At 44.0% G+C, this 15095-nt stretch overlaps 2 protein-coding genes across 2 annotated transcripts in view; one reads left to right on the forward strand and one right to left on the reverse strand.

Moving 5' to 3' along the window:
* Positions 1-8945, reverse strand: part of SLC22A18 (solute carrier family 22 member 18) — a 96606-nt gene extending 87661 nt beyond the window's left edge. Inside the window, exon 1 of the mRNA XM_053393689.1 lies at positions 8455-8945. The gene's annotated coding sequence lies outside the window, so the exon portion shown is untranslated. The remainder of the gene's footprint in view (positions 1-8454) is intronic.
* A 376-nt stretch (positions 8946-9321) lies between these two features.
* On the forward strand, positions 9322-12246 carry CDKN1C (cyclin dependent kinase inhibitor 1C). Its single transcript, XM_053393703.1, has 3 exons — positions 9322-10250; positions 10770-10896; positions 11459-12246. Exons 1-2 carry the CDS (start codon positions 9656-9658, stop codon positions 10889-10891), a joined length of 717 nt encoding a protein of 238 aa, XP_053249678.1. The 5' UTR covers positions 9322-9655; the 3' UTR covers positions 10892-10896; positions 11459-12246.
* Positions 12247-15095: the final 2849 nt, after the last annotated feature.

Consider the following 15095-nt stretch of genomic DNA (forward strand, 5'->3'; position numbering starts at 1 on the left):
GGAGGCCTGCCGGTCTGTCTGATCATCCCAGTAGTGGGGCATTACAAGCTTCATAAGTGCAGTCTTAACCACTCAGCTCAAGCCCATGCTGCCACCAGAATCTCCTCACTGCCTGCCTGCCTGCCTTCCCTTGCTGGCTTTCAGCCTCCAGACACGACAAGCCAGCGCGTTCAAGAGTACAGTGCCTGCCTCACACCCAAAGTGTGGGTGCTGCTAGAGTAGAATATCAATTTATTACAAATATGGAATGGGTATTATTAGAAATATGGAATGGGTATGGAATGCCAGTCCACAGAGCAAAGTGGTCAAGTGGGCCTATATCAGTGATGGCTCTGACCTGGAGGAATGCTCTGTCCCATGAGACCAGGGCCCTGCAGGATTTAACTTCCTTCCGCAGGGCCTGTAAGACAGAGCTATTGCGTCTGGCTTTCAATTTGAACTTAGCCTGATCTTTAATTCCCTTTCCTTCCCACCCCCTTCCCTTTTTATGAAGATTACCCGCTCCGGGATCCCACAGATAATTCTCCCCGGTCTCCTCGCTGGCCCAAATAGGACTAATTTAGCCAGCTAGCCCTGGTGATTATCTAATGTTTATTGGATGCATTTTCCCTCTAAATTGATTTTTGAATTCTGAATTTATTGTTATCCTTGTTTTATATTGTATTTTATGCTCTCTTTTTTTTGCGTCAATTAAGTGTTTAAAATATGCTGTTGGCCACCCTGAGCCCGGTTTTCTGAACCAGGAATGGTGGGGTATAAATAAAAAATTATTATTATTATTTATTAAGGTGATCGCACAGATACACTGGTCCCAAGTTGTTAAGGGCTTTATATATTATTAGTAACACATTGAACTTGGCCCAGTAGCAAACTGGCCACCAAGGCATAAGTGTTTCATGTGAATAAGGTCTCCATCCTGTCAGCAGTTATACTGCAGCATTCTGCACTAACTGCGGACAATTTAGACTTCAGTGTTGAAATACAAATTCCATTTGGATTGTACAAGGCAGATCTTTTTTATGCTCGCTGTCATTTTTAAAAAAAATATATATTCAAAAAACAGACATACAGAGAACGAACAGACATACCCAAAAATAGACATACAAAAAAAGAAAAAGAAACTTACACTGTACATAAATGAAAACCATTACCGTCTAATATGCCCCCATGTGACTTCCCTTCACCACCACTCGACATTCTGTCTAGTTATTAATCTTATTAACTTTGCATCTTTTAAATATTATTCCTTATTTATCTATTTTGTTTGATTATCTACTCTACAAACTTAGTCTATGCATATCAACATATTATCCTTAGAACAGTATTTTTTCATACAATCCCAAAGCATTTCCATTCCTTCGTTAATTTCTGATTTGTCTGATGTCTTATGGCTGCTGTTAACTTCACCAGTTTTATAAGTTCCCATAGTTTACTTATCCATTCATCTTTTGTTGGGATAACAACTCCCTCCCAATTTTTATCAAGTAATAATCTGGCTGTGGCTGTGGCATATAAAAATAGCCTTTTCTTATCCTGTGGGATGTCTTTTCCCAAAACACCTAATAAATATGCCTCTGGTTTCTTTTCAGTAGAAGTTTTAAACATCTTTTTTAGCTCTTCATGAATACACCCCTGGATTTTTTTAATTTTCTCACAGCCCCACCATACATGAATCATTGTCCCCTCCGCATTATTACATTTCCAACATAGATTGGTTTTTAAGTTATATATCTTGGTGAGTTTGGAAGGTGTCAAATACCACCTATAGAACATTTTCATTATATTTGCTTTATCAGTGTAACAGGCAGTAAAGCTGATGTTCAACCTCCAAAGCCTTTCCCACTGTTCCATATATATTGTGTGGCCGATATCTTGTGCCCATTTGACCATAACTTCTTTTAGTTCCTCATCTTTTAGATTGCATTTCAATAAAAGGTCATAAGTTTTGAATATTAATATCTTATTATTTTTTAATAATACTATTCGTAATTTAGATTCTTCTCTCCAAAACCCTATTTTTTTGTCTGAATTAAATACATTATTTAATTGATGATATTGAAGCCAGTCGGTGAGGTAATGTCTTATCTCCTCAAATGTTTTGAGCTTCAGTTGTCCCTGTTCTTCTTTTAATAATTGACTATAATTTGCCCAATTACTTTCTGCATTTAATTTTTTTACTGCAGATGCCTCTAGCGGGGACAGCCACCATAGCGTTTTTGGTTCTAATAATTGTTGATATCTGGTCCACACCTTGCATAGAGCATTCCTTACTATATGGTTAGTAAATCCTCTGTGAACTTTCACCTGGTTGTAGCCAAGGTAGGCATGCCGTCCATACCTGTTATTAACACTCTCCAGATCTAATGTATCTGTGTTCTCTAGAGATATAATTTTTATCAATTATAAGATCACCATCTTTTAAACTGTTTTAGAATGCCTTTTTTTCTCAAAAAAATTGCAGATGTGTTTGTCACCTTGGGCAACTTTAGGTGGAAGGGCAGAATATAACACAATAAAACTTATTGCAGAAAGCTACACTTTCCAGAGTGGCTTAACAATCAATGCCTTTTCACAGGGAACTCTGAGAATCATTTCTGTGAGGGGAATCGGGGCCTCCTAACCACTGTCAGCACCCTTAATAAACTACAGCTCCCAGAATCCTTTTGGGGAAGTCACGACAGTTTGAAGTGGTATCATAGTGTTTTAATATTTGCTGTGAATTTGGCCTCTGTCTGGTTCCTTGTGCTTAACCCTGGTTTGTCTTTGCATGCCTGTCTTGCCCTACCATTGTCTGGCAATCATGTGTGTGAGGTCTTGTACACTGTAGACTTGTGTCCTAACCATGGTCTACACCTGCCAGACTAGGACAGCTACCCCTGTGCTAAGAAGACTGAAACTTTTCCACTGAGCTCAGTTGGGAAACTAAGTACAAGGCCTCAGATGCTTCTGCCACATGAATATTTCCATGTTTGCCATGGAGTAACATCAAGCTGGCAACAGAAGAGTCAGTAACACATATTTTCATTTTGCCACCGCTATTGAGTCTTCAGAGAGAACATGAAACATCAGTATTCTTGGAAATCAATATTAAGCCTAATGCTACTGTCAACTTTATGTGAGGTTAATGGCTTAATGCTAACTCACTAACATTAACCTTGTTTCATTCCCTATCAGAAAACCAATTGTGGCAAAATCCTGTCACTTGGTTCTGTGAATGACTGTGTTTGGAAGTGAATATTTACAGTACTGCACAACAATGGCTGAGCCCACACAATGGTCAAGTTCAAGCAACAACTCAAGGATTATGAAGCCAGGAACAAGCATTGGGACTAAACACCCCCCTCCTTGCATTGTGTATGAGCTTCGGCAATGAAGATTCTTTCTTGGGTTCAGTCAGTGTTTCCCCAGTACATTCAAAACAGGGAATTCTGGCTTAATACTAGTTAAAGAATCAGAAAAATTAGGGACTTCCGGGTTAGCACCATCGGCGAATGGCGGAGTTCCTCCGATCGGAGGAACGGGCTCCGTGGAATTTGGGTCTTCCTGCCGCGGCGAAGGCGGGGACCCGCTAGAAATCCCAGGCGGAGGAGCCTGGGAACGTGGGGTTCGGCAGAGCACCAAAAGCGCCTCCCCTACTCGCGGGGAAACCCATTTTGGGGTTCCGGAGCGAAGTGGGGTGAGCAGCGCGGTGCTGTGAACTGACTGCTACTTTCGCGGAGGGAAGCCGCACAGCCATCGCCGGAGAGCGTTGACTTTTTCCTGTTGACAATTGGATTTTAAACAAGTACCCGTGAGTAAAAATGGAAAATTGGACTAAGAAATTCTTAAATTAGGCACCGAAGCGGGAAGGTCTAAACAGGAAGTCCGCCTTCCACTTTTTGTAAATAGACTGAAGCAAAAACCTTGCAATCTAATAGCCGGGAAAGTTGTTTTAAAGATTGAAATTTCCTGCATTTACAATTAATAAAACCCCCCTGGAAGCAGGAGAAAAGGGGGGGGGGGAATTTGACTGTTTAAGCCTGCAGGAGAGAGAGTAAAGGAAAATAAGTTTCCATCGCCCCAAACCTGGGAACGGGGTGTCAGGACAGAAATTTATGGAGACGTCCATTGATTGAAAGTGGAGCATTTTGACAGATAGTCAAGAAAGAGAAACAAATTAACTTCAACGCTGCTTTCTGCATTTTAAAGAAACAAAGTATTCGAAAATCGAAAGTAACTTTCCTTTGTTGGATACGTTTCAAAGATGGATACAAATAGAAATTGTGTCCCCTAGAGGGAGCTTGTCAGTTTGTTGCTGCAGTTTATTTGGAGACCTTACAGCTGCGAGATTGAGATCGTGGGACCAGTCGTTTGACCTTGAATAGAAATGTGCTGGGAGGAAGTTTTGGTGTCTGCCCTTGGCAAGACAAATGCTATGCTGGAGCAGTTGCATGAGAGGATAAATCTGATGAATGAGAAGTTGGACTTGATGACTGCCATAGCCAGTGAATATGAATTAACGGGAAATAAAGATAAAGAAATTATACAGGGACCAATTCAGGAAACTGGTTCGACTGGGCAAGTCCAAGGGCAGTTGAAGATGGAGGAGGCTGTGACCGTATCTCAAGCAACACGAATGGAGAGAGCTGAAGCCCTGCAGGAGCAAAAGCTGCTGTATTGGAAGATTGAACTTGGAGTGGGCTTGGAAGTGCCTGGAGTTAAGGAGGCTCCTAACTCTGGTGGGACTATGAAACATGTTGACAATTATTTTTTGGAAGACTACCTTTTGGGTTATAATGACGATGATGGGGAATGGGACTGTGGGGAATGGGCTAGTTTGATGAAGGAAAATGGAGATTATTACCGGTTGGAACTCCCCAGAGACCTACTCCTCAAGGAGAAAGGGAAGAAATTAAGAAAGAAATCAACAAAGGGCAAGGAAGAGTGTAAGTACAAACAAGAAGAAGAAAATCTGCAGAAGGGGCATAGAAGAGACTTAAGGGCCTCGGACATAAGGTGACCAGGTTGATGGACTGGATATGGACAGAAAGGACTGACATAACCTGAGACCAGGAAGAAGGGACGTTGGACAAAAACTAGGGGGGGGGGAAGGGAATTTCTTTTTATTTTTGGAATTAGTGTAATACTAATGAAATATTTGGGAAAATGTTGGAAAGGAATTATTTGGCTTTAGTAAAAAGGATTTAAGGATTTAAGGAGTTATGTATAAATATGGTTTAAATTTTGAATTTTAAAGTTTTTAAGGTAAGATAAAGTTAAACAAATTAAGGTAAACTGAATAACAGAACATGGTAAATGATGGAAAGGATTTGTTAAGTTAATTAAATAAGACAGACTGTTAAGACAAAATATTTAAATAAGAATTGAGAAATATGGGAAGAATTTGCTGAAACAATGAATTAAATTAGAATACAAAAAGGGAGGTGTGAGGAAGTCAAGAAACAAGCAGATGAAAAGATGTAATTTGAGAATTGGGTTTCTTTTGTGTTTCTTTTTCCTTTTTTGTTTTATCTTTTTGCTTTTCTGTTGTATTTTTTTATATATATATGCACTTTTGAAATTTTGAATAAATATCATTCTAAAAAAAAAAAAAGAATCAGAAAAATTAGCTGTGAATGATGACCCAAGCCTGTCAGGAGCCACTGTGCTGATGCCATGTGTGATTCAGGACACCACAGTCAAAGAGCATTAGGATGGCTAACTCACAACCACCAAAGTTCAGGAAAATTAGCTTGCAACTCAGGACATAGTTATGGCAACAGGCAATGACGGGTGGATTATGATGTACAAGAAAACAGGCCTCAGATTAGTTTGCCCTGAGTGCTCACTGGAAGGACAGATCCTGAAGCTGAGACTCCAATACTTTGGTCACCTCATGAGAAGAGAAGACTCCCTGGAAAAGACCCTGATCCTGGGAAATATTGAGGGCACAAGGAGAAGGGGACAATAGAGGATGAGATGGTTGGACAGTGTTCTCGAAGCTACCAACATGAGTTTGACCAAACTGCGGGAGACAGTGGAAGACAGGAGTGCCTGGCATGCTCTGGTCCATGGGGTCATGAAGAGTCGGACACGACTAAACGACTAAACAACAACGAGAGGCACTTTGTTACAGACATTGTTTTTTCAATAGAAAACAAGGTGCCGGTACTCACCATGAAGTTGTTACAGTAGGTGCCACACTTTGAAAATTTTTGGGGGGGAAGGTTCCCTTGAGTACCCGGAGGGGGGGCACTGGTTATAGAGCTGGATAAGTGACGGTGGCAGAGGTGGTGGCTGGGTTCCATTACACAGAATTGGTCTTCAATGTCATTGCTTTTTGCAAATGAATGGAAAGCAGGCCAGTGATAGCTCCTTCCTCAGCTGACCTGTGTGGATTAGCTGAGGGCTGTGTATGCATGCACATGAGATTAAGTGTGTGAGAGCACGGGGAGACAATGCCTAATGCTGCTATGCAGCCCCTGGAGAGTTGACCAAGGATGAATATGGTCCTCAGGCCAAGAAAAGGTTAGCTACCCCTGGGGTAAATGGTTGGGACAGAGAGACAATCATCATAATCAAGAAACATATACTTTCTAAGTACAATATATGTTTCTGCATTCATACACTGTGCATTCATGTTGCCTTTTCTAGATAGTAACAATCGCTACAATAAAAGCCAATTCAAAGTTTTGTTTGTTCAGGAGAGAACATTAAATAATTGCATCACTAGCCTGACGTGGGCAACCCTAAGAGCAGCACCAAAAGAAGAGGCTGTGTGGCACAAACCATGGCGATGACAGAATGTGTGGGGACAAGATGGGGACCACTCACCTAGGTGCCTTCCATTTAAGCCATCTGCAGAGCCAAATATCTCAGCGCAAACTCTATGCCAAACATTCAAACAAGCTGTTTCACTTGGAGTGCAGCTGGCATGCAGCGCAGTTGACTTCATGGGCTCCACTCGCCTTGCCCAGGGTGTTATCTGCTCCCGGATACATGGACACACATCTATAGGATAGGCAGGCTCACAGTGGACCAACACAAACTTTAAAGTGAACAAAGCTTAGTCTGTGGGGCTTATACTTTATTGGTTAATCATTACCAAGGCTTGAAAAGAAACTGAATTCTGCCTTCTTTTGGCAGGGTACCAATCGCTAAAAGGATAACTGTGTATACCATGATCATTTACTCTCTGAAGCGGGATTGGCTTTGGTCCCATCATCTCTTTTGTGGACTAGATCTGATAGGTTGTTAAATCAAAGGAATTAATATTTCATCACCTGTTTTCGCTTGAAGGTCTGATTGGATGACTGACCTTTTCTTCTTTCTGCCCCATCAAAAACCCTTCCAACAGGGGTTTACGTCTTGCCTAATGAGGTGTATTGTCAGTGTCACTGAACCATGATAGCCTTTTTATGAACTGTTCACTGAACAGCATCTTTCTGGACTGCAGGCCATCTTGCAAATCGCCATATGGTCCTCTTGGAAGTTTCATTTCAATGATAAAACCCCCAGGAACTGGGGCTGTAATGACATTCCCCCACCCGCCAACGCTACTTCACGTCCTCCTGATTTAAGAGGCCAACACTACTCCCCTGGATTGCAGCACCTTTGGTGATCTCAAGTAATTTTACTTTTGACTATTGTATCAAATCCATTCTGCTACTTCTTGAAATATATTTGTGATATTTTTAAATCATGTGTAGATTGGAGCTGCTGTTCCTCCCCTGCTATTCCCTCAAAGAGGAAAAGTTTCGTCCACTCACAACTCAAGGAAATGAATTAGAATGGGAGTCTTTCTTTAAAAGACTTTAATACCTCTCCCATGCCGCTCCCAAACCGCTCTTTAGTGCTCAATCAGAGCAAACGGCAATTTGGATTTTCTCTAGACTGTAGCTTACTCCAATTTAAAACTAAAGAGCAGGTTTTCCCTGGGAAAGGAGCAGGGCAAGAGGAAAACCACTTGGACTCATGCGTTTTAAACGTGGGACAAGCAGAAGTGTAGACAAGCCCTGAAATGCAGGATGTTCAAGCACAAAGCACCAAAACACCTTAAATACTAGCAACGTAAGAAGAATCTGCTGCATCAGGGCAATCTAGTCCAGCATCCTCTTCTCACAGTAGTCAACCTGATGAAGAATGGTAGAGGGCATATAAACTAAGCCTTGCTCCTGTGATAAAGAACAGATATGGAGAACTGCGGGGTCCAGTATTTTTTTAATCCAGGTGTTTTTTGCCAACCTGGTGCTCTCTAGATGTTTTGGACTACAACCCTCATTAGCCCCAGCTAGCATGGCTCTCCTGGATTGGGCTGAAGGAAACTGTAGTCCAAAACAGCTGGAAGGCACCAGCTTGGTGAAAGCTGCCAAGATCAAAAAAACCCAAACAATTGAGAATAGGGTACTCTTTTGCTTGCTCGCTCTTTTTCTTTTGTTGGGGTGGAGCATCAAAGGGAGGGGGAGAAATCCTCACTCTGGTAAAGCTGGAAGCCCTGTACGAAACTCCCATCAGGATGCCTCAGACACTTGGTTGCAGATGTAGAGTTCGGCAACTCAACTCCCCCTCCAGTAACCACAGATAGCAACATTTGCAATGACCTGCAAAGATGTATTACGCACAAGTCAGTTAATCTTTGGCAATTCAGTGTAGTTAAGACAGCAAGCTTAGATTAAGTGGTTTTCTTTTAATGAAAAAAGACAGAATGCTTTCATTTTCCTACATGTCCCAGTCCGGATGCAGTTTCAAAACCTATCAAGCAATTGACTCTCTTGTTACTAAGAATGCTAAACATATTAGGATTAATCCGTTCCCTTCGCTGCCTTTTGCAGTCGTCAACTCCTTGAAAGTCGGTTAACGTTTGGAGCCCCACTGTACATATAACCTTTGTTTTCTACACAAAGCCGTTTGAATTTTTTACTCTCAGATGCTGGGTAGAAAAGTTGTTCAATCTTGCAAACACAAACAGTAATTCTGTGCTTCCACTAGTTCTCGTGTTAAAAAAATAGCGCAGTGACAATAACAAAACAAAAAAGTACTCGCAGAGAAGCAGCCGTCGCCGACTGCAAACAAAGGGAGCTGAGCCGTGGGCTGGGTGTCATGTTACTCAACCATCTCTTTAAATCGCATGATACTCGCCACCGCCTTCTCTCCTCTCCCTCTCTAACTCCCCCCCCCCTCAATTTTCTAAACACAACCGTGACGGACAAGCCACGCTATCCAATGGCAAGGAGAAGGACAGTTTTGGCGCCTTGCCACACTTCGCCTTTTACCCAATAAGGAGCCTGGGGAGGCGGTCCGACGCCCTGGGTAGAATGGAGCGTCTACCAATGGCAAGAGTGTTATTGCAGAGAAATAGTATTATGTTAATCGATGTTTTGCTCGAACTCACTCGGTGAGAGCTTTAAAAAGCGAGGCAGCCCCAGGCAGGCTTGCTAGAAGCGGAGCGAGGCGCGGAAGGTGGGCAGGTTAAGGCGGAGGGGATCGGGGCGCGCGCAGGTTATTCCGGGCCCCCAGCGAAGGGAGGCGGCGAAAGCCCAGCCCTGCTCTCCGGGGTTGTGATTTGGATTTGCCAAGGCGATCGGACCCGCTGCCTCGTCGGGCGGAGAAGGAACCTGCCCGCTCCCTCTTACTACTTCTACTACTACTACTACTACTACTAGGCGCCGCCACCATCATGTCCAACGTGCACCTCTCGAGCGCCTCGGCTCTGGAGCGCCTGGCGGCTCGGCGGACTTTCCCGCTGCACGCTCGCACCGGGGTGTGCAGGAACCTCTTTGGCCCCGTGGATCACGACGAGCTGAACCGGGACCTGAAGAGCAAGCTGCGGGAGATCTGCGAGGACGGCCAGAAGCGCTGGGACTACAACTTCCAGAGCGACACGCCGCTGGGCGGCCCGGGCAGGCTGCAGTGGGAAGAGGTGGACGGAGGCGCCGTGCCCGCTTTCTACCGGGAGACGCTGCAGGTCGGCAAGTGCCGCTTCCCGGTGCTGGTGATCCGCTCCAAGGCGCCTCCGCCTCCAGCGGGAAGCGCCGAGGCGCCTCCGGAGGCCGATCCCCAGGGGACGGGGGTGTCCTCGGCCCCCTCCCCGCTCAGCTCTCCGGGCAAGACGGCCCCCTTGGAAAGCACTAGGTCGGCGGGCGAGGAGCGCCTCAACCAGGAGAACCGGGCCGCTCAGCTCCACAGCTACTCAGGGATTATAATCAAGCCTGTCCCGTGCGCCGCGGCGGCGCTGAAAAGGGCGTCGTCGGCCAGTGTAGCGCACATCACAGGTAAGCAGCGCCGCCGTCGGATTGGGTTGCACTTGTGCCTGTTTTTTGGGGGGGTTGCTCCCACTTTGCCCCTCCCAGTCCGAGTTATGGGGGCGCCCCACCCCTTCCTCATCTGCGCGGCGTCTTAAAACTTTGCCCGGAGGCGCTGCCTCTGCTTAAAATTCCGCGCAGGTACCCGGGGGGTTGGTGGAGCGGGGAAGGAAAATGCTTACGCAGCACATCGCGGCGGCGGCTGCCTCCCCTTTGCGACGTAAACAAACCCCAGCAGCTGCGGCGCCCGCCGCTCGCCGACAGGGGGAGCCCAGAGCCAGGCGCTCCGTGGCGGCGCCCGGGCGAGCCAAGCAGGGCGGGTCCCTGGTGTGCAACGCGATTGTTTTTCTCCCGTTCCTGACCGAGGGTGGGGTGTGTCCCTCTCCAGCTCGAAGCTCTTGGCTCGGGTGACCCCCCAAAAAATAACACACACGCACAGAATCCCTGCTAATCCCTCCCCTCCCTCTTTCTCCTGGGTCTGATCCGCAGATTTCTTCGCCAAGCGGAAAAGAGTCGTAGACTCGAAAGTGTCCGGGGATCATCCCAGCGCCTTGCCAGCTTCGGTCTCTGCTGTCCCCGCCGAGCAGACCCCCCGGAAAAGGCTCCGATGAACGAGGTGAGCGAGCGATGGGTGCACGTCAAGATCGCCTATTTTTTAATACTTAGAAACGGGTGCGAGTTTTTTGGGGGGGAGGGAGGGGGGTTTCGATCGGCCTTGGGAAGCAGCTCGCCCCTCCTGCTCCGCCCTGCCTCTCGAAGAGGGGCGACCTCGTGCGTGACTGGTCGTTTGCAGAACAGTCGGGGCCGCTGCCAAAACTTGGCGGGGATTGCAAGGGAATGGGAAGGTAGGGGAGGCTTGCAAAAGGAGCCTCTCCTGACTGGTCAGTTGGGTGTGTTCCCCATTCTTCTCCCTCGGGCCCCCGATCTGGAGTAACTTCCTGATGGTCAGATATTGCATGGGGCTTGCTTGCTTTTTTTCCTTTTTTTAAGCCATTCCGCCCCCTCCTCCACCGCTTTTGCTGACTCATCAGTTGCTCCTCGGGGGAGGGGAGAACGAGGAGGAGGGGACGGGCGGGGGAGTCTCTTTGTATCGGCCAACAACTCCGTCCAGTTGCGACGTCGCCCGGGAGTCCTCTGTGCAAGTTTGTGCTATGTATGCGCTTGCTCTTCTCTTGCAGATTTTGCACTACAACACCGAAGTGATTGTTTCCTTGGAAACACAAGAGCTTGAGAGGCCCTTCCTCCTCCACACGTTAAAAGGGACTGGCAAGAGAGACCCAAAATAGGGAGGAAGAATCCCCTGGTTGTGTGTGTGTGTTTTTTTCTTCTTCCCCGTTTTGTTTTTTTCGTTCCTCCTCTTCTACTCGTGCCCCAGAAGGAACTGCTTGTACCTCCATGTAGCAAAAGTGGCCCGACTACAAGCCACCTGACGGAGCAGTGTTAATTTACAACTGTGCAATGTATTACGTTTTATATATATTAAAAATGTATTATGCCTAATGTGAGTACACTGGCCAGAAGTGTAAAAGCTTTAAAGTCATTTATATAAATGTTTAATCTCTGCTGATCTCTCAGTGCAAAACAAACAAAAAAAATGTATATTTGTAAAAAAACAAAACAAAAAAAACAACTTAAGAGTTATACTAACTTATATTTTCTATTTATGTCAAGAAAAAAAAGCGGATAACTTTGGTTGACACCCAGTAGTCTGTTTTGTGTGTTTGGTTTTTGTTTTTCTTATTTGGTTAAGCCAAAGGGCACTATATATTTGCTTTTTTGTTATTTACAAAAATGTAAATTTATTTTTATAGTGGGTTTTTTTTGCATTCACAAAATGTAGCTATGAATCAAAATTAGTTATTACTTGAAAATAAATCTGATACAATGGTTCCTGAGCCGGTCTGTACCACTGCCACTGCAAATTTATGCCACAATGTTAAAATAAAAAGGAATCAAATGTCAATAAGCTGCCTTATAGCTTTTATTCTTATCACTCTGTGATTGGAACCCCCACCCCAGTGCACACAATTTTATTTTCTTTGGCTTCTTAAAATTCAGTGTAACATCACTGTTAATATTATGCAATAACGGTCATTGGTTCCTTATGTAAGAGCAGGACTGTCAGCCTCTGTGTACTTTGAGAGCAAACCTGATGGATAGACTGACATTAGATTAAAGTTATGTTCACCTCACACCTGATTAAACAACTTGCATAAGAAAGTTTGGCTGCAGACGTACTGCACAAAAATCACACACAAGGCAATCTTAGCCCTATTCCATTGTCTCTCTCCCACACCCAGTGGATACCTGCATTGAAGAGAAAAGCTGAGTATCTCTTTGGCCCTATCACACTGTCTCATCCCCATGTTTCAGATGCACCACCTGTCTACACCTTGGGATGGGAGATTTGAAGCAGGGAGCCTACTCGCATGGCCTAATCTATTTTTTTAATTCACCATCTAACATCAGAAGGTACCATTATTAGCATTATTAACTAGTGCAAGGAAAAACATAAGCCATAAAACACAAGCATCCTTAAGTCACATTCAAATAAAAGTCGCATTCAAATTCTCTGCCGTGAATGTCCCAGTACCACCAGTCTGGTATGGTTCACACTGGAGAGACAGTCTACTCACCTGTTTATGCAAAGCACAAATTTGCTATATCACATGGACTACCAAAAAAAGCAGTCCAGCACTGAATATGAACTGCTAGCTGTGTCTTTCGAATTGTGATTTGCATAAACAATATTTTTCAAGGTACAGAGATAGACACATACATAACTTGTATGCTGCCTTTCCATAGTTAAATACTGGGGCGGCTTATAACATGAAAAAATCACGAACAATAAAACCTCAGAAAGTACACAACTAAACTGAACAATTTCCCGATATATGATAAAATAATATGAGAAAAAGAACTGTTAAGATCTATCTAATAAATTTTGAAAAATGCAAAAATAAAATTGTTAAAACGATAAAAAAAATTACAAATAATTCTCAACAGCAACAACCCCCCCAACAACAACCCTAAACAGTACCCCCAGCACTGTATTTACTGCATGTAGGATGGCTTATTAACTTTAATCCTACCTGCATCTTTGAACATAGATGTGCCATGCCTCCCTCTAGACGACATCCCTGATTATTGGCAATGATGGCTGTGAGCTGGGGATCGAAGCAGCATCTAGAGGGCCATAGTTTTCCTAGCCATGCTTTGGAAAGAAGGATAATTTTATTTCAGTAGCACTGGCTTATACCTTATAATGTTTAAGACTAGAGGTGCAAAGCGTCATGAAGCTAAACTGCTCAGCTGCAAAGGCACAGGATGACTGCAATTAATTGATTCCATGGATGCCTCCTGTGGAACAGTGGGAAAGGGAGCAGCAAGTTAGAATACACTGTGAAATGCATGGTGGTTGGCTCTTTATACGCTTGTACTTGTAAAGGTGCACTCTAGGTGTTGTGTGTGTATTGGAGGCACACTGTTTTTGTCAATGGAAAAGCCATGAGGAAGGAATTTTCTATCACCTTCTGAAAATATCATTGGCTAATGTCTTTAAAAGGTATGTATACTCACTGCCCTGTGATCTTCAGATGAAGGGTGGTATGGAAATTTTATAACAATAACATTTGTTTTTAGGTGGGAGTTGAGAAATCAGTGTTAGTGTTGCATAAGATCTGACATCCATCTTTTGAATATATTTACTTCAAAAGAAGCCCCATTCATTTCTATGGAAGCAAATGTGGTTCTGATTGTAGCCCATAAGGGGGGGAAATGTTTTAAGTATGGCTCAATGGGACCTTCTGCCATAATTCTGTACTTCAGCTCATGTCCAGCGATTGTGCACCACATTGTTAAGATGAACCCATAAAACACAGTGCCCAATACAGCCTAGAAGCAATTGCGCTGATGTAACGAACACCTGCTTTCAGCAATGTGCATTGTAAGAGGTCCATGAGCCTGTGAGATATGATTGGCTCCATCTCCTCTCTTGAGCTTAAAATGACAAACGGGCATCCGTCAGTATGCTACAAAAAGTATCACTCTGTATGATGTCATTCAAAGTTTAGGACTCCATTGTTAAGAGAAGTGTTTCGATTCAATGAACTCGGTAAATATTTTGCCAATGATCACAACAAAATGCAGGTTGTATTTCAGAGAGGTACTCCACATATTGCGATCTGGCCACCATCAATAAGACATAAAGAGATGTAATGGAAGGACCTCAACAACCAGTACCCTGTTTCAGTCTCTTTCTCTGCAGCCTCCAGTTCCCCTGACGTGTGCCATGCCTTGGCACACCCCTCATACACTACTGCAAAGATTTGAACTGGCCGTTTAAATCTCCTAGTGACCCGTTATTTATGGATCATTGGCACGATAAACCACAGTGGCTCTTCTGCCATGTCAATGCACTCAGGGAGCCCTTAATCCTTAACTCAATAGCTGAGAGCCATTCTGGTCTTGTCCACAATAGCATATATCTTTACAAAATATTGCATCTGTTGTGCATGCTTCCAAAGGCCTTCCCAGCACAGCCATAAATTTCCTGGAATGTCAAAATCTTGGCCTTTAATTAAATGTGCCTTATCTCTCACTCACTCACACATACAATATAGCCAGATAGATTAAGGCTGTGAGCCTAAGAGACTTCAAAATAAGTGCCAAGCAAACCGATGGGACTTATTTTCAGGTAACACATATAAGTAAAAATTTATAGCATTCTTATTTACATGAACCATTGATTTCAATGGAACTTTACCTTTACATAAAATTGCAATCAAAAGCTTTCCTCAAAACTTACTGAAGTCC

The sequence above is a fragment of the Podarcis raffonei genome, chromosome 1, assembly GCF_027172205.1.
Source record: "Podarcis raffonei isolate rPodRaf1 chromosome 1, rPodRaf1.pri, whole genome shotgun sequence".
Taxonomy (NCBI): domain Eukaryota; kingdom Metazoa; phylum Chordata; class Lepidosauria; order Squamata; family Lacertidae; genus Podarcis; species Podarcis raffonei.